Raw genomic sequence first — 24,226 nt, 5'->3', positions numbered from 1 at the left:
TGATCTTATGGTTAAGGCACTGGATTGGGACTCAAAAGGTCTGAGTTCAATTCCTGGGTCTGCCACAGAATTTCTTTGTGACCTTGGGCAAGTCACTTTTATGTGTCTCTGCTTCAGTTCCTTAGTTGTAAAATGGAGGTAGTTTATATTGGGAGTTCCCAAAGAACTTATTGCTTCTGCAACATGTCAGGTTGGGAAATGACCATGCGAATTATGAGTGGACATGTGTATGCAGAAAACACACAGGTTTTATAAAATTGGGGTTTGTAAAGTTTTGCTTAATAGGGGCATTGTAAGGATAAAATCTGTTCTTGTGAGGTGCTGAGCACTAGATAGGGTGATCAGATAGCAAGTGTGAAAAATTGAGATGGAGGTGGGAGGTAACAGGTGCCTATATAAGACAAAGCCTTGAATATCAGGACTGTCCCTATAAAATTGGGACATCTGGTCACCCTAATACTAGAGTACTGAGTGCCATATAATTATCCAGAGAGACAGGACCATACAGTACCTCCTGTGGAGACACCTGCATGTGAGGTATGGAACCTCTGCAGTGCATCTGCATCACATCCTTCAAATCATCCCCTCGTGGGAGAGTGAGACCTGCAGTTTCCCCACATCATGGATCTCCAGGAAGGGAAGAGTTTCCCTCAATCCTGTGGAAAGAGATTCTCTGTGTGTGGTGTTCTGGACCCCTCTGCCCTGCAGTTTGGCCCCTGCGGTGCCAGATGAGATGGCGTTTCTTCTTTTACTGGCAGTTCTAGTTGTTCTTTATGTGTTACTCTGCTGGAAATGAAGGCTTGGTTGTGGGAGCAGCCCTGTCTTACCTCATGAATTGCTCTCTCTTCAGGAATCTTTTCTAGACCAGGTAAAGCTCCTTACATAGTTGGGCATAACTTAATAAAGGCGCATGCTGAAGTCTGGCATCTGTACAATGAAACCTACCGTCCTAAACAAGGAGGATTAATCTCCATTACCATTAACTCTGACTGGGCTGAGCCAAGAAACCCTGACAAGCAGGAAGATATTGATGCTGCAAGGCGATATGTGCAGGTACACAGGAGATCTCACCAATACTCCCTTTACTCTTTCTCACTCCCATATTCCTAATCCCATAGTTACTATGATGCAGAGATGCCTTGACCTGGATCTTACCATTTTCTAGCAGATTGTTGCAGTGAACCAAGCCTAACACTGAGGCTCTCAATATCTTTTTCATGTACCAATAGTTTTAATTGTGTAGAACCTCCTTAAGATTTTTTTGTCTCCAAAGGACACCCATCCTCTCCTTGATAACACCCTGTAGCAGAGCAGTTATACAGTAAGCAGCAGAGAAGAGCCAAAATAGAAATACAGCACCACAACCTTGTTGTTCTTACTGATAACGTGAGGCACTTCCCTGCATCTCTGTTTGCTCATTCATTTTAAGTTGCCGGTAAATGGTATGGCACAAATTTTGCCATTGGCTAATAGAATATTAGTTCATGACATTCTTGCATGGCATTCAGTTGGCGATGCGTTATTTAACCCTCCCCCATCCTCTTTCTTATTTATTTGGCTTAGTTTTATGGTGGTTGGTTTGCTCATCCCATTTTCAAAAACGGTGATTACAATGAAGTGATGAAAACGAGAATACGGGAGCGCAGCCTGGCCCAAGGCCTGAGCGAATCACGGTAAGCGCCTGGTAATGTATTTGCTCATGTCTTGTTAACTTCCACCTTGCAAAATTCCACTGTCCTGGTAAGGAAGTGTGGGCTGGTAAATATTCATGATTATTTTAGAGCTGGGTGAAGTAGTTAGGAGTAAGAGTCACTGCAAATTTATCCTGAGGTATTATGTTACAGTGGTTAAAACAGTGGCTTCGCTGTAACTGATCCTTGGGTTCGATTCTAAACTAGTGACTGGTGCCTCCACCTAAAAATTTCCAAGTGACAAACAATATCTAAGGCAGGTGCAGTGCCAGTAAAACTCAGTAGGCAAACGACCTTCAGAGTGTCCTATTTATTATGAAAGGATGGGGAGGATAAAGAATTGGGATTCAGGGTTATGATGATAAATCGTATGAACCATTTTCCCTTTAAAATAAACCTGGCTAAGACAAGGAACATTCGGTAGCCTGCTTAGGTCTGCAGTGGTGGGATCCCAGCAGTGCCTAGTCTGTAGTGACTCACATCTTCTCTACTATACAGTCCAGCTGTTGCCTAGCAGTGGTTTAAAACCTGAACTCTAGCAATAACATTTTCATTTGTTTGCTGTCCAAGATGTGAAGAATGCCCCTAACACTCTGTAACCGCTCTCTTTGTCATATGACTACAGTGGTGTTAACTGGCCACTCCGTCTGGAATGGTCCCTTAGAATATGTGCTAGCTACTTACTCTAAACAACCGTGCATTTAGCTGTGGTGCTCCAAATACCTTTCCCAGACCCGAAGAAGAGCTCTTTGTGGCTCGAAAGCTTATGCCTCTCACCAAAAGATATTCGTGTACCCATCTTGTCTCCTTTAAGAAGGATAGCTTTGTCAGGGTCAATCCCTTCCCATTTGCACCAGTTCACTGGTGTAGCTCAATCCATTATTCAGGAACACCAAATAAACTTGTATAAAAAAGTGCTCACCATCTGTACACAGGATTAAGTCTGACCTGTTTTGTGTTGAATATTTTACCTACTTGATTTCTGGCCTATGTAAATGCAATCTGTTAATTCTGTAAATGAGCGAATGGAGAGGATATGGGATAAATGAATTTATTATCTTGATTAAATACATCTATAGGAGTTGCTGTATTCCCCTAGAAAGTTCTCTTTTGCTTTTGGGTTTAATGTTAAAACTATTTCCGCACATCTCATTTGCAAACAAAACAAACTTCTGAAAAATCACTTTCTTCAAGAGCTTCTTTGGGCTAACGATACAAACAGGCAGCTCAAAATTGTACATATGATGCCCTGCAGTGGAAGACGTAATGCTCCTATTCAGATGCATTGAGTGTTGCTTTCAACTGCTCTTAAAAATGATATGTTATATTAATCAGCTGTGAAAAATTGAAGCCTGGTGACTCAAGAAACTTAGTTCAAAGGCACCAGTCTGGCCAGATGGTCCATGATTCCATTGTGCTATCACAGCTTTATCCTGAGATGTTGGGAGGAACATCAAACTTCTGTGCTGCAGATCACCTTCCCTTTTTCAGAGTCTGGCTACACCCTGGCCAACATGGTGAATCTCTTCACTTTCACAGCATGGTATAGCGAAACTGGCAGAGGTTGCACTTGAGCTGTGCAGTATTTCTGATCATTTACCTCTGAAAAGGTAAAGGAACGTTTGCTGATAAAATCTGGTCTCGAAGAATTGCTTAGCATGCTCTGGAAAAGGTGTGATTTGGTGTCTGTAGTGCGTTAATGCTTGAGTTCTGTTCCCAGCTCGGGAAGGAGTGTGCCCTAGTGGTTGGAGCAGATTCTTGTGTTCAAGTTCCATTTCTGCCACTATCTCACTTTGGGCAAGTCTCTCAGTATTCCAGTCAATAAAATTGGTATTATGATGCTTACATCGGAGGCTTTTAAGTTGAATTTTAATCTTTCTTGTTTTTTCCTTTTAATGCAGACTCCCAGAATTTACCGAAAGTGAAAAGCAGAGAATTAAAGGCACATTTGATTTCTTTGGTTTCAATCATTATACCACAATATTGGCATACAACTTAAACTATACTTCTACCATCTCATCCTATGATGCTGATAGGTAAGACGTAAGCATAAAGTTATAGTCAAATAACACACACACTTCTAAAGCCTGTACCAATATTATCAATGTTAAACATTAAAAATTATCTTGACAAGCTTTTGGACTTTTAGACCCCCAGGACTTGGGCTAGTAAAATATTCACTGGGTCAGAAATTTGGGTACTGCCCAAAATTCAGGGAATAAATGTGATACTTGTTGCCCTTGCTCCCTCGTCACAAGCTTATGACACTGAATTTTTAGCAAACACAGTTAAGAACAGAACCACTAATAAAGGAAAATGTGTTAGTCTACTCACATTTTTATATCAACTTCTGACCATCTTGAAAATGGTATCTTCATAGACTCTGGCTTTTGAGATGGCAGACTATACTGGTTTCTAGATGTCTTTTAAATGTGTAAAAAGAAAAGGAGTACTTGTGGTACCTTAGAGACTAACCAATTTATTTGAGCATAAGCTTTCGTGAGCTACAGCTCACTTAGCTGGAGCTCACGAAAGCTTATGCTCAAATAAATTGATTAGCCTCTTTCAGGTGCCACAAGTATTCCTTTTCTTTTTGCGAATACAGACTAACACGGCTGTTACTCTGAAACCTTTTAAATGTGTGTTTGTCATAATGGAATTCGTGTACCAACTACGGTATGATGCTTTAAGGGTGAAACAACTTAAATACTAAACATATATAAAGCTTCTTCTTTTAATATTAAAATAACCACCTGGCCTAGTTTTATATTTAATAGATTAGCAAATACGGGCTGCTTTTAACAACTTTTTTGCTGTATAGGAGGGGGAAGTACTGATAATTTTCTCTCCACGTATAGTCCCACATAAATAGCTGCTTTGTCATCAATGTGTGGAGAGAGTTTTGAAAATAATTCCCATAACTTCAGTGAGAGTTGGGTATAAACCCCCCTTGATGACAGAGGGAAACCGAGATCAGAGGACCACATTCTCTGGTCAAGGAGGTTTTACACCTAGGATGACCAGATCGCAAGAGTAAAATATCAGCACACATGGGTGGGGTGGGGCGGGGCAGCCACAGGTGCACAGCCCTGACAGGAGCCATGGGGGAGGGAGGCACACAGGCCTAGGAAGCTGCAAGGGGGGTGTATGGCCCCTGCTGCAGCCCTCAACACAAGGCCATGGGGCAGGGGCTCATGGCCCTGGCTCCAGACCCCAGCTGAAGCCACAGGGCAGAGGCGCATGATCCCAGTTCCAACCCCAGCTATGCTGCTGGATTAGCCCAACTGACAGTCACCTCACCTCCCAGCAGGGCTGGTGAGTGCAGCCATAGGATGGGACAGGGCATAGGCGAGTGAGTGTCAGGGAGGTCTGAGGGGGGGGGTGCTGGGCTGTGAGGGGGCAGAGGGCACTGGGGGCGGTTTGTGTGTTTTGGAGTCCTGGGTAGTGGGGGAGATCTCTGTGTGTCAGGGCGCTGGGCAGTGTGGGGCACTTGTAGTTGTGGTGCGGGGGCTGTGGAGGAGGACACTGGGAAGGGGGAGATCTCTGTGTGTGTGTTGGAGAACTAGGGTGTGTGGGGTGGTTGGCAGTTGTGGGGCACACTGGCAGCACAGGGCCAGGCAGACCAATGTGCATCTGGCCATGCCATGCCATGCATGCCCCATTGCCCCTGGCTGGGCCTCCCCTTGCCCACTCTAGAGGGCTGGGGCAAGGGGAGGAGATGCAGGGGTGGGGTCTGGGCAGTACTTACCTGGTGCGGCTCCTGGGAAGCGGTCGACAGGTCCCTCTGGCTCCTAGGGACAGGGGCGACCAGGGGACTCTATGCACTGCTCGTGCCTGCAGGCCCTGCCCCCGCAGCTCCCATTGGCCGCGGTTCGTAGCCAATGAGAGCTGCGAAGCCGGCGCTCATGGTGGGCGCAGCACACAGAGACTTCCCTGGCCACCCCTCCACCTAGGGGCTGCAGGGTCCTGCCAGCCACTTCCCGGGAACTGCATGGAGCCAGGAAGGGAGCCTGCCCACTAGGTGACCAGTCCAACCCCGTGCCAAACATCTGGACATCTGTAGGGACGTGGGACAAACAGCTAAATATCGGGACAGTCCTGATTTTTATCAGAACGTCTGGTCACCTAAATTCCCATTAGAGTTATGGGAATTATCTACATATATGGAGAGGAAAATAAATTACCAGTATCACTCCTGCTATCTGTGAAAAGTTAACCACTGCTTTAAACTACATCAAACTGGACTTGGAAAGAGCTCTCAACAAGCAGGCATGACGATGGGAGCACATCGCATAGATGGGAGGGATCTTTAGAGCTCACAAGCATCCTCTACCAATGATTTAAAAGACTGCAGAAAAACCCTGTCAAATTTGGTACTCTCTGTATTTTGTCTGTTTTTTGCTTTTATGAGTTTTAATCGGTTGTACATAGAAACTCCCCTGAACTAAGTAGCTCTCTGAAGCCTGCCCATATCTTTGAAGCTTGAACCCTTCTGTAATTTTAACCAAAAACTATATACACTATGGATTCAGTCCTGCATTGTTTGTCCCCAAAATTGCCATTGATGTACAAGGAATGCAGGATTGAACGCACTCTCTCTTGGAGGTTCTAAAGTATTTAGCTATACATGTTAGAACCTCCAAGAGAACACTAAAACTAGATTGGATTATTTTAGGGTTAGGGTTAGCATTTGACATAGCTTAAGCCAGTGGCTCTCAGTCTCTTTCAAGGTAGACCACATCTTAATAGACTAGTGAGGTTCACCTCCCCACACCTCAATCAGATCACACCTCATTCTCAAGGCCACCCCAGCAACTGCTTACCTGGGGAAAAGTAATACTAGAGGAAACTTACTGTGTTACTGTCTTTAATTTGTTCTTTGTCCCACCTTTTGCAAGCCAATTCTCTTTTAGGTTTTTATTTCACTCCCATATCATGGGTCGTGCCCCCCCCCATCCTCCAAATTAAAATAAAAATCAATTGCTCTGTTCCTCTCTCCCCTCAGGCTCCTTTCCTTCCCTTCTACCTGGTGGTTCTCTCAACCTTCAAATGCCAGTTCCCTGCTTCCCGTCATTTCTGCTGTCTTGCCAATGCTACCTAGGTCTCTTCTCTCTTATTGTGCTTCCTGATTTCCTGGCTTCCCTGAACATTCTCCTCTCCCGGGGACAGGTCATGACTGCCAGCTTCAGTCCTATTGCTGCTTGTTATTTCAGTCCCGAAGACCCAGAAGTTGAAGGATAGAATTTGTCTGGCAGCCATTCATGTGATCTGTTAATATTTCTTGTTCATAAAGTTATCCCAAGCACTTCTATAGAGCATATACGGTTGAATCTGAGACAGTAAGCTCTTCAGGGCTTGTACAGGGCCTAGCACAAAGCTCTGACTGGAACCTTTAGGTTCTGCTGTAATACAAATAAATAATAATGTACAATTTGATCCTTGGCCTAAGCTGTTGGAGTTGGCAGAATAAGGTGTTTTATTATTGTTACATTCTGATTCTCATCCACAGAGGGGTAGCTTCAGTAACGGACTGGAGCTGGCTGGGCTCTGGTTCCTTCTGGTTAAAGGTGACCCCCTTTGGCTTCAGAAAGATCCTGAGGTGGATAAAGGAAGAGTATGATAACCCTCCAATTTACGTTACTGAGAATGGGATTTCTGAACGTGGAGACCTAGGCCTCAATGACACTTGGCGAATACACTACTACAAGAGCTACATTAATGAAGCGTTAAAAGGTACAGGTTCCTTCATCCCAATCTGATGAGAGCAGTACTTCTGATCAGAACGATGCTTTCACATTTTAACAGGAAACTTATAATGTAGTGCTCGTTCTTAGTTCAAGTAACATTGGCATCATCAAGGTTCTTGGGTCTTGTCTCTCAGCAGTCCCAATCTCCTGTGCCCATTGTTGGCAGAGGCCAAATACTAGGGGCTCTAGCCCTCCACAAGCAATTGACTCAGTACAGAATTAAGACCAATATCTTCAAACACTTGCCACCTAGTTCTGGACTTTTGTTCTTTGTCCCTCTATGTTGCATCATACTTTGTTTGCATATGATGTAACTAATCACAACTGCAGAGAGACAGTTCCTCTTTTCTTCAGGTTTCCCCGATGGAGCACTAAGCATGGCTGTGTATGAGACTGGCACCACCAACTACACCATGTATGTGCATTACTACTGCAGTGTACTTAGCTCACTGAGGACCACTGGAGGCTAGGCCCTTGTTCAGACTCCCATCTGTTGTGCCAGTTTGCTTTGCCATTCAGAACTCTTGTTCACAGTAGCTGGTGGTTTAACTGTCTGCCCAAAGGACGGTTTGAAGAGAATTAAGATCAGTTGTCATGTTGCTATTTAATACCTCATCTGTGTAAACACATACTAGCCGATAGTCAGTACTACCTGCTGTTGTTTAATGTTAATTATAGCCATGGGCAACTGGGATGGTGGTGGTGGAGTGGTATTCTTCCAAGCTGTACCCACTGCAGCTTTGCTAACCTCAAGAGATCATAAATCCTGAGATTTTAAAAGACCATATTGTGTTTTTTCATGTTTTGATTTGTTAAACTCCCCCTGCCCCTCCCCGGTATGTGTTTGATAACTAAATCTATTGGGCAAGATGATTTTGGCCCCTGCTTCAGAATTTCTCACCCCAACATCTACCTGTCCCCTGCCCAGCAATTAATTCTGGCCCCAGTTTTCTTCTGCCGGGGGTTCTTCATTCCCTATTCGACATTGGTGAGGCCTCATCTGGAGTACTGTGTCCAGTTTTGGGCCCCACACTTCAAGAAGGATGTGGATAAATTGGAGAGAGTCCAGCGAAGGGCAACAAAAATGATTAGGGGACTGGAACACATGAGTTATGAGGAGAGGCTGAGGGAGCTGGGATTGTTTAGCCTGCAGAAGAGAAGAATGAGGGGGGATTTGATAGCTGCTTTCAACTACCTGAAAGGGGGTTCCAAAGAGGATGGCTCTAGACTGTTCTCAATGGTAGCAGATGACAGAACGAGGAGTAATGGTCTCAAGTTGCAGTGGGGGAGGTTTAGATTGGATATTAGGAAAAACTTTTTCACTAAGAGGGTGGTGAAACACTGGAATGCGTTACCTAGGGAGGTGGTAGAATCTCCTTCCTTAGAGGTTTTTAAGGTCAGGCTTGACAAAGCCCTGGCTAGGATGATTTAACTGGGAATTGGTCCTGCTTTGAGCAGGGGGTTGGACTAGATGACCTTCTGGGGTCCCTTCCAACCCTGATATTCTATGATTCTATGATTCTCTCTGGATTGGGAAGTTGTAGCAGAAAGGAGGGAGAGGGACAGAGGCACTATCCTGTCCAATTGCTCACAGGAGGGAGCAAAACCATGCTGGGCTCTTTGTTCCCTCTTCCCTTCCTGTGAGAACAGCGAGCGGGGGGGAGGAACTCTGCTGGCTTCCACCAGGGTTAATTGTGCAAGGGGGGCAAGAGCTCATCACTTGTGAAAACAGTGAGAGAGCTGGCACTATTTGACATGCCCAGATGAGAGTTCTGATGGAAGATCATGCAGCTGTTCAAAATACGATCATATCCCCTCTTTGAGGGATGTCACAGCAGCAGTTTATACACTGTTTACAATGTGAAGGCTTTCTTCACAGTCTGAAAGAGTGTCACGTTTTTTAAAATGACAGCTTAGATTCTGGAGCACAGGATACCAGCCATCAGAGTACTGGTTCAATCCCTAAATTACACATCAAAGATAAAGTGAATGAAATAAGGATTTCCCTTTAACTGCTAGTTCTGAACTAAAATTAAGGATGGGATGAGGTATGAAATCTGGGGATATAAGGTAACTAATTCCTCCTAGACATGACTAGACATGGTGATCAACCCTATGGGAGAAAAAAACATAGAAATTGGGCTTGATTTTTTGCTCACTGGGCTTGTAGCTTTTTTTTTTTTAATTGGCTCCTGGCAAGCCGGGGCAAAATGGGGAGAGTGTCAGGGGTGCACAGCGGGCCCACCACAGTTCCAGATGGCACACGGGGAGATCTAGTCACAGAGTGTTGGGGTTCTTAGGGATTGGCTTATTTTGGCCTTGTTTTGAAATGGGATTAGCTTGATTTTTGTCTTATTGTGAAAGTCAGGGTACTTATTTACCATGTGAAAGTTGGCAACTGTGCTATGCATGTCACTTTGGTAGCATACTGAATTGCCTTCCATATTGACTATGCCAAGATAAACATATTGGATAAAAAGCCCTAAAATAAGTTAAATACCTACATGATCGTGCTTTCACATTTGGTGCATCTCAACAGCTGTTCTACTTGATGGTGTTGATCTCCGAGGCTACACTGCATGGTCTCTGATGGACAACTTAGAATGGGCAACAGGCTTTGCTGAAAAATTTGGTTTGCATTACATCAACTACACTGATCCGAATCTGCCCAGGATTCCCAGAGAATCTTCAAAATATTATTCATCAATCATACAATGTAATGGCTTCCCAGACCCAGCAAATGGACCACATTTGTGTCTCCAGCCACAGCCTGAAGGTAACTAACTAGAAACAGAACATAGGGATTAATATTAATGGCTAAGAGCATCCTAATGATTTCTAAATTTATACAATGAAGTATGTTACTTTGTAGAATTCCCTACAGCCCCAGCATAATCCATATTAGGGATTCAGTTACAGTAGTTGCTAACTGAGCTCTTATTGGTGAATATGCTGGGAACTGATTATGTTGTACTACACGGGGCTGCTGTATATACCTTCAAATATTACTTTACATTTTTATGAATGGAGAAACTTTTTTGCTGCAGATTGAGAATATTGTCAAAACTAGGAATTTCAGTTCAGAGGAGTTGGGTCCATAACACCTAGAACCAGTTGAGCTAATTTATACAGTATGTAATACTTGTATGGCACCCTGGGCATACGTGAAGCTTTTCAAAACCTAGGGATCTAGCATTCTTTGGAGAATGTGACTCTTTAAATGAAACACTTTCCTATCCCATAGATAAATGATCTCTACCTAAGCATGGCAGAAAATGAAGGTGAGACTGTAACAAAATAACTTTTTGAAAATACCAGAAAACATATTCAGAAGTGGTTTCTGAGAGTTAGGTAAACAAAGGCTGTATAATCTAATGATTGGTGCCAGATTAATATTACTTTTTTTTTTTGTGAGTGATAGATCTCCTTTTGAATGGTCTTAAATGTCCAAATTAAAATGACCAATTACTAACCTATTTTCCCCCACCTGTTGTAAGACAGTATACTGATTAGCTGCCCCCAAAGAACCCCAAGTAAGTGAGGAGAAATCAAATAGTTGTGTACATGAAGTAGTTCATAAGAGGTATTGATGCCATTCAATTCTTGTCTTCCCAGGTACTACTACACCAACTGCCAGCACAATGGGGTCTGTGCACAATGCCTCCAGTGGGAAAGTACAATTTCTGGGATTAGATTTAACTTCACTGAATGCAGAAATAGGACTGTATGTGCTATTTGCTTTTGCTCTGATTGGCGTGTTAGGACTTGCTCTTTTTTCATACAAATATGGCAAGTTATCTAAAAGAGTGAGTAAACCATCAGGATAGAGTTAAGTAAAATGTACATTTTTGAAGTGTGTGCATGCAATGTAAGATGTTCCCTTCTTTAAAGTCTTGAGGGCCAGACACACAATACCACCTGTAGTTGTTAGCTACTGTTAAGAGGTTCTTCCATCTGTTGTCCCTAGCTTACAGTAACTTAGTTATACTATAAGTGCTAGTTGGTTAGTTTTGATTTTAAAAATGGATGTACATAAAAAAAGCTAAGCTTTGGCAAGCTCAAACTATTACAAAATGGGAATGCATTCATCAAAATTGTCCTCAAATTTCAAACAAAGCTTTCCAAAAAGTTGATTAGACTGATGTAGTTTACATCTTACTGTGCTTATCTTTCCCATTAATATCAGTAGGAGTCAGGTTAATATTAAACTTCTGATAATTGAAAAAATTAAAATTTTAGATAAAATGAATTTTGGCCTTGCTGAGTTTTTTTGTACTAGCACATATCACTTGTTGTATTAAGCACTTACACAGATCTAAAAAAGTGTGTTTGCTATACTTACAAAACTTGAAGTTTGGTGTGGTAAATGTATGTTTGCTTCTGTCACTCATCCTATTCATTCAGAGTTGGTTTCCTCCTTATTAAACATTCTTTCAGTTACAGCTGGAGTCCCTTTGTTATTATTTGACAGCTTAATTTTTCTAATAAACTTTCAGCCTTGCTATTAACAGTTCTTTGGACTGAGATGAAAACACTGTTGCCCAAGTAAAATAGAAGGTAATGCAAATGAACTTGTTTAAGCACAAAAGTTAAATATTAAGAGTTTGTACATAAAAGTTGCTCTAGTTAAACCTAGTTAAAAGGTTGCTCTAGTTAAAAGGCATGATGATAAACTGATGACACTTATCACACCTTTAATTAAACCAGTGCAACCCTGACCTTTAGCAGTTCTTAGGTGTAGACAAGGCTTCTCTTGCATGTAGCTGTTAACTCCCCTTTGTTCTTGGTGAGTTTGAAGGAAAGCTACTCTATGGGAGCTATTGTAAATGCTTTGGGCAAAGGATCTCTCTTCATGGTACTAAGCAGTAATAATGTAACAGTCCCTTAGATGTTCCACTTCACCTGTGGAAAAACGGTGTGCAGGTAGGTGGTAGACAGATCTAGTATCCCACAGCTTGTTCCCTTGAACCAACTTAGCACTATCCTGGAGTTACTTGCAGCTGCTAGAAGCAGAGTAAGTCTTGAAATTGTAGATGGTTAAAGCAGCTCCACAGCAAAAAGTCATTGGGAAATAAGGGATATACTTAACACTACACTTAATCCATTGGATTGTATGAAGTGTACATAAAAGGAATACTCTATAAAACACTATCCCACAGAGAAATTATATACAAAATTGTTAGTTTTTTGAAAAACAGTTTATTGAGTGCTTGAGGATTAAAAACTACAAGGTTTTGCTGGCAGTTGCAGAAGCAAGAGAAAATTAAACATATCTGATCTGCTACCTAATGCTTCTGACACACTCAGCTTACTCACTCACTGGCCTACCAAGAACTTCATATTAATGCTGGGTCTTAGACTGCTGTAACAGAATCGTCCTAGATTAAAAAATGCCTTCCAAGATGGCAGTAGGGCTAGTAAATGCTGATAGAAGTTTCAAATGCTTTAAACTTTTACCGTATTAAATAGCATAGCACTTCAGTTTTGTATTTCAGTCATGAAATAAAGTATTATATAGTTCAGGCAGTGTAACCCATAAGCCCCACTATCCAGCAGAACTTTTAGTTTCATTAAATCAAATAAGAAAAACAATGATTATTGCCCAGTTACTCAAAATTACATCTGTTGAGTGGAATTTCCATTCCAAGTATTATTTTCGTCTTCTCCATCATCTTGAGTCCTCAATCTGTAAATTTTTCCTTCTTTTTTAAAGTCCTCCCCCCGCTTTTCCAGTACTCGTTTCCTGACTGCTTGCCTAGACAAAGAAAATTCAATTTAAGAACAGTTTCCATAACAGCAATTGCATTTATATTATGTTTTTCTATGCCTCTTATTTTGAAGTTGGCTTTGACTGGAACAAAGTTGCAATCTATTGCTTTCCTACAGACCACAGAGCTCAATTTAGCTGAAAATATTTGTGACTTTAGGAGCCATGCAGATCCTCCATCTGTAATAAATGTCTGCTATGGAAATGACCAACAAACCAGCCTTAAGTAGTTGATCTGATAGTGATAGAAAGCCTTTGCAGCTGCTGGGGGTAAGGAGAAGGTGAAGCAAATGAGAATTTCTTCAACTTTCACATAAGGTAACTTTCCTGTACAACCACAGTTTGAGAAGAGTTGAGGGCAGTATGAAAAAATGGAGGAGAGAGAACAGACTAGGAGACAGTTATCTGATAGTCTGGCACTACAGCACTAACTCTCCCAGCCATTTTATTCTTTAAAGCAGTATTTCTCAAATGCAGCCACCAGGGGCTTTTTTTGTGGCCACAGCCTACTGGGCTGTGATGGGGGTGGAGGAAAGCAGTTGTCACGCCTTGGTGGTGGTTGCTGGGGCTTCCAGTTGTGCCCTGCTCCCCTCTGGAGACACCTGGGGCACAATGCTGGAGGAACAGGCAGCTGGTGAGTTCCCCACCTTCCCAGGGTTGGCATGGAAGACCAGCTCCAGCCCCAGCTGCCTGGCTTTGGGTTCTGTCCCCTGGCCCCTCCCCGATCCAGGGCTGAGTGAGTCTACTGTAAAAGCAATACTTATAGGTTTGTTACTATCACTTTTCATAGCAGACTTACTAGCTAGCAATAAATAAATTACAATGTTTTGGATGTGTATTTGTGCATATTTATTTGTTTTTCCTAAAGGTAATTAAGTATTTTAGGAAAAAGCATGAGTAGCCACCAGCAAGAGTTGGTGGCTGCACTCTGAGGCCACCAAATAATTTAGCCTGAGAATCCTTGCTTTAAAGCTACTGATTATGCAATAACACTCAAACATCCTTAATGCAAGACTAACTAGCTCAACAGGGCACAAGTTCCAAGGTATAATCAAGAGCCTGATAGATGGCTGGGTTTGAGTCATGAATTCCCCTGTTACTTCTAAGACTGCCTGCCGAAAGCTTATGGCCAATTAAATGTTAGTCTTTAAGGTGCCACTGGACTCAAGACAGATTAAGAGACTTGGCTTAGCCACCCATTTCCTATGTGATCTTGGGCAAGAACTGAACCCATGTCTCCAAGTTCCAGTCCAGTAGCTGATGCACTAGACTAGACCATCCTTCCTACCTCACTGTGGGCCAGCAGCAAGGATGTTTAAAAAAAAAGATATATGCAGTTTTAGCCCTATGGGAGACGAGTCAGATCTGCTTACCTGCTTGGCTCCATAGTGGTAGATGGTGAAGGATTTGAATGTTCTTGTTGATGTCCTGCTCTTACTGTAGGTTGCGAGGGGGGAGGGCTGGTAAATAAGAAGTTGCTAATAAATCTCCAGCCAGCTATGAGTGGATACAGTATTATGCCCAAGAATTTCCAAAGATCTCCACCTGATGCCTGTACTACTGAAGTAGCAGGTCTTCCCGCCTATTCAAGAACAAAGGAAGTTAAGACATTTTAAAGAGCAACAGATTTAGACAGGATATTTGACATACTACTGGTTGAAAAATAGCTAAATGCATATATGTAGTTGCTCAAATATTTCAGTTTGTCCTACATCTCCAATTCCACCACAATGACATAATGTGTGCTGGAAGTGAGTTCTGGGCACTGACTATACAAATGGGCAGCTGTCAGCTTAATAACTTAGAGCTGAATAAACTATTTGTGAATATTTTTCAAAACATTCTGCACCAGGTCTCGCAGTGACTGAGGAGTGCTACTGTAAAGGGTTGGCTGAGTGACTATGGGAGCACAGCAGGGAAGCAAGAAGGCAGTCTGGTCACTGGAGCCAGCATAGGCAGCAACATGCTCATGCTTTGGCATTTCACTACCAGTGCTGTATGGTGGTGATTTTGTGAGAGGCATTTTCATTGCTCATCCATGGGGTTTAAAAATAATACCGATTTAGTTTTAAATGCTAGCCTGTGTCTAGGGCTCCATGAACATTAACTTAATTGCATTACAAGATGGCTAAGTGTACTAGGGGAAGAGAAAGAAAAGGCAAGGGTGCAAGTCTAAATTCTAAACGAATCTGTTTTAGCAGCTTCTAACTGTTAAACATATTTACTTTCAAGTTTCCTAAATCCTGAGGGATTTAAATCTCCATTACAAGCACAAATCTCTATACAATCTTAACTATGGAGTTGTAACTGATGCCACTAATCAACAGCACACCATGAGGAGAGTCATCTTTCCAAACAGACAAAAAAATCTTGACAAAAATGTATTAAAGAATTACACTAATTGCCTAGGAAGGGTAAGATAAAATAGACATTTAAGTCTAAACTGTACCTGTAATGAAAGATACAATATTGTACTTATTCGTGAATACTTGCCGGCAACAATACTATTGAAGCACTTGGTGCAAGCTCTAGCTCCAATAATTTCTTTCCATAATCTTCTTTGGTAAACTCCCTTCTGGGAAACATTGTAGCCAATGAAAAATTACCGTAAGTGTTGCCAACAGTCTGTAAGAATGCAACAAGTTAACATTTTTATATGGGTTATAACTTACATTCGAAGTATGAAGAGATTTGCCTCTTCCAATATGCTTTCCTATAACAACCCCACGGTTCTATTTCAAAATATGGGAAACCTTCACATAGGAAAAGTGCATGAGTTTTACATATTCGATTTCCTCTCTCGTCACTCACATTCTTCACTGGGTAGAATGGGTCTTCTCCCAAAAAAGAATTAATGCTGCTCTATTAAATAGACAGTAGGTGGTGCTGAAAAGGTTGCAATCAGAGCCCTCACTGTAAACAACAGGAAGGGAAAATGGAGTCCCTAGACTGGTGGTCAGACAAGCAGACAACTATGTGCCAGCTGTGAACCTGTTTACATTCAACATCCGGCAGCCTTTAAAGTCCATCTCAGCAGTAAGAGGGAGTACAGTACACAACTTTGAGCCCAATATTAAAAAAATTCAATTTCTAAAAACAGTGGTGAGTGTGTCAGTTGTTATGGATAAATTTAAGTGTTCTGGGATTACCTCTTCTGTAACTTAAAAATAAAGAAGACATTAAATTTACCTGTGCGGCAAACTGCCTAGCTTCTTCCAAGGGGGCTTCAGAAGGAAACTGATTAGTGAAAGAAGATCCATCTGGGAGGCGGAACTGAATTCTCGCTATAGCACTGTGGGAGACATTTCACTTTTAGTCAGTGCACACAAGAATTTCAGTCAAGTGTCCTTTAGCATTCAAATATAGAAAAGAATGGTTACACATCCCTAAGTTATTAAAGTCAGTCAGTATAGAGCCACAAATCTGGGGTGCACAGGACCGAAGGCTGGAATGCTCTGGAAAATAGTAGTCAATGTATCACACATACACTCCTCAGAAATGAGCTTTAGGCGCAAGGTTGTATGAAAGGCCAAGAGTTCCAAACCGTCCCCCCACTCACTTTCTTCTACTTAAGTCATTTGATTCCAAAATAGGGATGGAGGTTAGATCTGTGTGAACAATCTACTCAAAGAGAAGGGTACTTACAGTTCAGTGTTGTCCACATGCATTCTATTGTTGGTACATGTGCCAGAGATCAGATTCTTTTGGGCAGCAGTGTTTGCTGAGGTAGCGCCTGCACCCTAGATGTCTTTGTGCTTCAGACCCAAGACATGAAGAGCAGGATAGGCCCAACCATCCCCCACCATCCTTCGCCAATACAGAATCCCAGGGGAGCAGCGGGGAAAGGGGAGGGGTCATGGAATCCATGTGGACAATACATCTCGAAGAACCTGCAGGGTTCTTTCATTCTTTGAGTGAGTGTCTATGTGGATTGTTGACTAACAAGCAGTTGTCTGTTTGCTTGGAGGTGAATATTAGAAGTCCTTCTTAAAGCATGACTAAGACGACAACTCTACCAAAGCAGGCATCCAATCTGGAAGCCTCTACCAAAGAATAGGGTCTTGTAAATGTGTGAACTGAGCTCCATGTAGCTGCCCTAGCTTTGAAAACTAGGGACACTCTTCAAACAGTAACAGAACCTGCCTGAGCTGTAATGTAGCTAGATGTATCTAACCTGGCCAACTCGTAACATATCTTTATACAGTTAGATACCCATTTAGATAATATGAAAATATTTCCTGACCTCTACAAAGCAATAGATTAAATGTACCTCTAAATGATTTTGTCCTAATCAACATAAAAGGACAATGAGCTTCCCTCAAGATTGAGTGGGGCTTATGGAAGAAAACTGGGAGATGAATGAACTAGTTTACATGGAACAACTGTGGACAAGAACTTGAGATGAGGTCTGAGAATGACCCTGTCCTTATGAAACACTATGTAGGGGGGACCCACCCTGAGGGCCTGAATCTGCCATACTCTGTGAGCAGATGAAATGACCACTAAAAAAAAAAAAGGCAGTCTGCATAGATAAGTGATAACAGAACAGGTTGCTAAGGGGAGATCCATCAACACTGCTAATAATTTAATATTCTCAAGTATCATACTGAGGAAGTGGGCTCTGGAAGTGGTGGAATAACACGAACAAGATTCCTCAAGGTTCCAAGGAACATTACTACTGTAAACTGGAGGGAACAAGTGATAGCAGAGTGATGTACTAGATGGCCCTATTATAGAGCTGATTGAAAGTCCAGATTGCTTCAGAGCTAGAAGACAGTCCAGTATTGCTGAAATGACTGTTGTCAAGGTAGAGCTTCTATCCCTTCGAGCTAAACCAGCACTACAAAAGTGGAAAATACTAGTGTAGATGCAAAAGATACTGCTGGGCTTCTAATTCACATAAGTAAATATAACAGACATTTTACAAAAAGAAAAGGAGGACTTGTGGCACCTTAGAGACTAACCAATTTATTAGAGCATAAGCTTTCGTGAGCTACAGCTCACTTCCTCAGATGCATATCGTGGAAACTGCAGCAGGCTTTATATATACACAGAGAATATGAAACAATACCTACTCCCACCCCACTGTCCTGCTGGTAATAGCTTATCTAAAGTGATCATCAGGTGGGCCATTTCCAGCACAAATCCAGGTTTTCTCACCCTCCACCCCCCCACACAAATTCACTCTCCTGCTGGTGATAGCCCATCCAAAGTGACAACTCTTTACACAATGTGCATGACAACCCCTCAGACAGAGACAAACACCTACAAGATCTCTGTCAAGCTTTCTTACAACTACAATACCCACCTGCGGAAGTGAAGAAACAATTCCCAGAAGTTACCTACTACAGGACAGGCCTAACAAAGAAAATAACAGAACGCCACTAGCCGTCACCTTCAGCCCCCAACTAAAACCCCTCCAACGCATTATTAAGGATCTACAACCTATCCTAAAGGATGACCCAACACTCTCACAAATCTTGGGAGACAGGCCAGTCCTTGCCTACAGACAGCCCCGCAACCTGAAGCAAATACTCACCAACAACCACATACCACACAACAGAACCACTAACCCAGGAACTTATCCTTGCAACAAAGCCCGTTGCCAATTGTGCCCACATATCTATTCAGGGGACACCATCACAGGGCCTAATAACATCAGCCACACTATCAGAGGCTCGTTCACCTGCACATCCACCAATGTGATATATGCCATCATGTGCCAGCAATGCCCCTCTGCCATGTACATTGGTCAAACTGGACAGTCTCTACGTAAAAGAATAAATGGACACAAATCAGATGTCAAGAATTATAACATTCATAAACCAGTCGGAGAACACTTCAATCTCTCTGGTCACGCAATCACAGACATGAAGGTCGCTATCTTACAACAAAAAAACTTCAAATCCAGACTCCAGCGAGAAACTGCTGAATTGGAATTCATTTGCAAATTGGATACTATTAATTTAGGCTTAAATAGAGACTGGGAGTGGCTAAGTCATTATGCAAGGTAGCCTGTTTCCTCTTGTTTTTTCCTACCCACCCCCCCCCAGATGTTCTGGTTTAACTTGGATTTAAACTTGAAGAGTGGTCAGTTTGGATGAGCTATTACCAGCAGGAGAGTGAGTTTGTGTGTGTATGGGGGTGGGGGGGATGTGAGAACCTGGATTTGTGCAGGAAATAGCCCAACTTGATTGTCATGCACATTGTGTAAAGTGTTGTCACTTTGGATGGGCTATCACCAGCAGGAGAGTGAATTTGTGTGGGGGGGTGGAGGGTGAGAAAACCTGGATTTGTGCTGGAAATGGCCCACCTGATGATCACTTTAGATAAGCTATTACCAGCAGGACAGTGGGGTGGGAGTAGGTATTGTTTCATATTCTCTGTGTATATATAAAGCCTGCTGCAGTTTCCACGATATGCATCTGAGGAAGTGAGCTGTAGCTCACGAAAGCTTATGCTCTAATAAATTGGTTAGTCTCTAAGGTGCCACAAGTCCTCCTTTTCTTTTTGCGAATACAGACTAACACGGCTGTTACTCTGAAACCAGACATTTTACAAAATTCTGGTAAGTCCTCTGCACTTTTACATACTGATGAAAAAGACTGATAGATAAGCACAGTCAAGCTGCATGATAAAATCCTCTCTTTTTAACCTGAATCTATGATCTTACTGCCTATCATAGAGCCTAGGGCCCTAACCAGCACAAACTAGATGTCCATAGAAATAACGCATAAGTGAAAATAGGTGATGTAAGAAAACAAACCTGCTCCTGATAATAAAAGAAAGCCACATGTCTGTACGTACATCAAGTAGAAAAAATGAAAAACGGACAATAAGCTTCTCTAACTTAATGCACAGGGGGAAAAAGTTGTTAATTCTGAATAAGATTTCTGTTTATTCCTGATCATATTATTTATCAGTCTGAGAGCCTCCATGAATAATGTGCTTCAAGCAGATAACTAGAAAATACACATATTTCTTGAAAGAATCAACAAGCTTACCTTACATCAACAATGTTTAATCATTCCAGCATAGTGTTATCTAGTAGATTAGGCTCCGGTAAAAGAGTGTCTACTTTAGAGACAAGGCTAGTAGTTTGCTCACCTCCCTCCCCAAAAATACACATTTGTATACTGGCACACTGTTCACCTTCTTTCCTTCTGAGAGGCTTCTCTTCTAGCTTCCACTTCAGCCTGCTTAGCTTGTTGAGCTGCAGCTTTTGCAGCTTCTACTTCTTCCTTTGTCTTTGCAAAACGAGCTGCTCTTTCAGCACGATCCTTTAATGCGACAAACACAAATCTGTTAACTTGTGCTGTAAAATGTGTGTTAATACCTGTTCAGACAGAGTAACTGACGCAATCTGCAATTAAAAATTTGCTCTTGACAAGAGCCGAGGAAGGGGGAAAAAGAGGCCAAGCCAGTCATGTTGCAGACACTGCAGGAGAGAAATACCTCCCCTCGCCTAACTGTTCAGCCTGTATCTTGTTATTTGATAAGTTATTCATTCTACTGAATACTGGAATTCAAGCTTGTTCGAATTTTTCTAAAACAGATTTTGGTATAACACTAATGCAAGCCCTAATTTCTAATCACAGGAAGTTATAATGATGAAGTTCTGAGAATCATCTAGAACAGTGGTTTTCAAACTTTTTTTCTGGGGACCCAGTTGAAGAAAATTGTGGACACCCATGACTCAACAGAGCGGGGGATGAGGGGTTTGGAGTGTGGGAGGGGCTCAAGACTGGGGGTGCAGGCTCTGGGGTGGAGCTAGGTATGAAGGCTTTGGGGTGCAGGAAGGGGTTCCAAGTTTGGGGGAGGTTCAGGGCTGGGGCAGGGAGTCAGGGCTCTGGGGTGGGGCTGGGGAGGAGGGGTTTGGGGTGCAGGAATGGGTTGCAGATTTGGGAGGGGCTCAGGGCAGGGGTGCGGGGTTGGAGCGTGGACTTACCTCCAGCAGCTCGCGGTCAGCAGTGCAGCCAGGGTGCAGAGGCAGGCCCTGGAAGCGGCCAGCAGCAGGTCTGGATTCTAAGTGGAGGCGCGCAAGCGGTTCCGTGCAACTCTTGCCCGCAAGCATCGCCCCTCCCCAGTCCTAGGAACCGGCCAATGGGAGTGCGGAGCCGGTGCTCAGGGCGGGGGCAGCGGGCAGAGCCCAGTGGCCCCCACACCTAGGAGCTAGTCCTGCTGCTGGCTGCTTCCAGGGCGCAGCGCGGTGTCAGAACAGGTAGGCACTAGCCTGCCTTAGCTCGGCAGCACCACCGACAGGACTTTTAATGTCCCTGACCAGAGCAAGGCGACCCATTAGTGAGTCGCAACCCACAATTTGAAAAACACTGATCTAGAAGGAGGCATTTCTATTGGTTGAGATGTGACTATTCAACAAGAAATGTTTTTAATTTTGAAGGCAACTGCGAAGATGTGGGGTTCAAGGTGATTTCACGCCATCTCTCTCTGCATTTCTAAACCACATTTAACAGTATGTAGCCACTCTTGTGCCCAGCGATGCCTCTCATGATAGTCTCCATATTGCTCACGTGATATTCAGAGAAGCTCTGGTATCATTACTTTCGCTCAGAGACAGAATGAGAAGAGACACATCACTAGACTTTTTTTAAACATATAAAATTATTATTAGGGAACTAAATGCACAAAGTACTAGTAACCAATTCAAAAAATAGCACATCTCTCTCATGCCCCATTGAACTTGTTCTGGTCTCTGCCATATGCTGAGCTAATTGCTGCTTGGTATGTGAGAAAAAGGAACCTTTTGCTTTTGTTTGTGTGCACAATCCATTTTCAATGGATTTTTGTATAAAGAAAAACAAATTCTTGATTGCAAACTGAAAAATTGGATTCTTGTAAAAATCTACAGCCTACAGAAGCTCTGACAGCAGTAACCATTAACTGAAAGCACAGCTTCCAATAGCAAAAAAAAAAAGGGGGGAGGGGCAAGGATGAGATTCAAACACTTTTACAATAGGTGTACAATCTGTTATTTTAGTCTTCCAGTAGACTGAGAGGGTGGGAGGGAGCGGCCTTGCAATGAGTTACTAAATCCCAAGTAATCTGATCAATTTATCTATATTTAAAAAATAAAAACGTCACCATTGCAATCTGCTGTTTTATACGCTCCCTAGCTGCTTTTTCTTCTGCCTTTTCTCTGCTCCTTTCTTCTAACATTCGCTTTGTCAATTCTTCTTCGTGTCGTCTTCTGTAGTCCAATATTTCTTTCCCCGTTTTTCTTCGATCAATTTCTTTCTTAATTTCCTTCTGAAGGAAGATGACACACATCACAGAATTCAAACAACAAAATATTTCTTTTGAACAAGGGCAAAGCTTGATTTAACTGAACTGGAGCCTGCACTGAAGATTAGATTAGATTTTAAATCTAGTTTTTATATGAGTGTTATTTAAAGAAAGATCTCAGAGACTGAAAGCAAAACCAAATAAGAATACCACTGATAGTAATAAATTGTTACATTTTACCTGTTCCTCCTCTTTCCTCTTCTCTTCTCGTTTTTCTTCAAGTTTTTTTGTTATTCTAAATAAAAACCACCAAGATTAAAAGAGAACTTACAACTGTGGTTTGAAATGTTAACATTTTCATTTTGGCTTTTAAAAGGATAAGACAAAATTCAATTCTGTCAAAAATTATTAATGAAGATGACTATGAATTTATGAGAGTAATCCTATTTCATGGAGCTATTCTATATTAACCAATAGGGTTTGCCTTATGTGGAAAATTGGGTGCTGATTCACCAACCAGTTTCTAGTCTCCAATAATTTGATGTTAGCTGTTTTAATATATGCCTTCTATCATTTATCATTAACTGACTGTGTAAAAATATCACATTTTTATGGTTGAATATTTCACTCTATAAATGGAAAAAGAAAACGCCATAACCAAGATTTCAAATTCAGTACCAATGGGAAGATCAGGAGCACTGCACGTCCCTTCCCACACATCTATCCATAAGTAGAGTTTAGGAGCTCCAGAAGGTCCTTGCCTCCCCGTGCCTTCCTTTGCAACTGAGCAGGTTCCCCAGGGCCACATTGTTTCTTCATCCATTTGAATTCGCCCTCTCAACAACGGTAATAGCTTTAGTCCTTCTGGAACTGAACCAGGAAATGGCTGGAGATTTATCAGATATGTAAGTGATAAATTCTTCAGGCTGGTGTATTTATTGAGCAGGAAGATGATGTATTGAGAGCAAAGAGACTAGACTAAAGTAGTTGTATAGCCTCTCACTCTGCACATGGCTAAGTATCTGGAGAATTACCTCTAAATCATAGGACCTGAGCAGTTCCAAGAATGAGTCGTGATCATCGAATTTGAGCACTAACCCATGCACTGAGAATTCAAATCCAAACCAGGGCACATTGCTCCAGTTACACATTGCAAACAAGTCAAACAAAGCACAGCCATCATGCCCATTCCAGTGGAAAGGCAACTGAACTGGGATTATTCTTAGCTCTGCCACTGGCCCACTGGGTGACTTGGGGCAAGTCACTTCAACCTCTGTGCACCTCAGTTTCCCATCTGTCAAATGGGGATAATAATGTAAGGTTCTTTGAGATCTAAGCACTATATAAAAGTTAGGTCTTGATTACCTAGCTCAGTAGCATATCACCTGCAACCCTAGGTGAGGAGTACAGCTGTCTAAATGAACACTAACACACACTTATTCTGTTTAAAACACTAGGAAATTAAATGGCAAAAAAAACTTTGTTAACACAGAGTTACAGTTCCCTGGCGATAGCTTGTGTCCCTCTAAAATGTTGAGTTCACAAAATTTAAACTTCTGAAAACCAGGCAATACAGAATTAAGTAAATGCCCATACAACCTTAACTCAGTTCTTTGAGTGATGTCCCAATATGCCTATAAAACATTACACACTCCCCCAGTCTGCTTTTTCATGGTAATGGACAGATGCTACTCCGTCACTCAAACACTAAGCCTACTTACTCAACAGAATAACACACTTGCAAAAATTAACAACCACTTCATACCCTTTTATAGGCC

The 24,226-nt window shown here is 42.3% G+C and overlaps 2 protein-coding genes across 8 annotated transcripts in view; one reads left to right on the top strand and one right to left on the bottom strand.

Annotated features, from left to right (window-relative positions):
• Positions 1 to 11,867, top strand: part of LCT (lactase) — a 31,089-nt gene extending 19,222 nt beyond the window's left edge. For 3 of the 4 annotated variants that reach the window (XM_073305352.1, XM_073305351.1, XM_073305353.1), the window contains 6 exons: positions 851 to 1,053; positions 1,564 to 1,673; positions 3,593 to 3,727; positions 7,201 to 7,424; positions 9,978 to 10,214; positions 11,054 to 11,867. In XM_073305352.1, coding sequence (XP_073161453.1) covers positions 851 to 1,053; positions 1,564 to 1,673; positions 3,593 to 3,727; positions 7,201 to 7,424; positions 9,978 to 10,214; positions 11,054 to 11,265 — 1,121 coding nt within the window. In that variant the 3' untranslated portion in view covers positions 11,266 to 11,867. Of the gene's footprint in view, positions 1 to 850; positions 1,054 to 1,563; positions 1,674 to 3,592; positions 3,728 to 7,200; positions 7,425 to 9,977; positions 10,215 to 11,053 lie in introns of those variants that run through there. The other variant, XM_073305355.1, reaches the window with a different exon arrangement.
• A 747-nt stretch (positions 11,868 to 12,614) lies between these two features.
• The window catches only part of UBXN4 (UBX domain protein 4), a 28,951-nt gene continuing 17,339 nt past the window's right edge, over positions 12,615 to 24,226 (bottom strand). For all 4 annotated transcript variants that reach the window (XM_073305356.1, XM_073305358.1, XM_073305357.1 and 1 more), the window contains 7 exons: positions 22,689 to 22,743; positions 22,308 to 22,472; positions 20,358 to 20,485; positions 16,395 to 16,497; positions 15,699 to 15,830; positions 14,579 to 14,787; positions 12,615 to 13,193 (listed from right to left, as the gene is read on the bottom strand). In XM_073305356.1, coding sequence (XP_073161457.1) covers positions 13,055 to 13,193; positions 14,579 to 14,787; positions 15,699 to 15,830; positions 16,395 to 16,497; positions 20,358 to 20,485; positions 22,308 to 22,472; positions 22,689 to 22,743 — 931 coding nt within the window. In that variant the 3' untranslated portion in view covers positions 12,615 to 13,054. The remainder of the gene's footprint in view (positions 13,194 to 14,578; positions 14,788 to 15,698; positions 15,831 to 16,394; positions 16,498 to 20,357; positions 20,486 to 22,307; positions 22,473 to 22,688; positions 22,744 to 24,226) is intronic.

This window comes from Lepidochelys kempii, chromosome 11 (genome assembly GCF_965140265.1).
Source record: "Lepidochelys kempii isolate rLepKem1 chromosome 11, rLepKem1.hap2, whole genome shotgun sequence".
Classification (NCBI taxonomy): domain Eukaryota; kingdom Metazoa; phylum Chordata; order Testudines; family Cheloniidae; genus Lepidochelys; species Lepidochelys kempii.
Note: the sequence above shows the minus strand (reverse complement) of the source record. Positions and strands in the feature narration are given on the sequence as shown.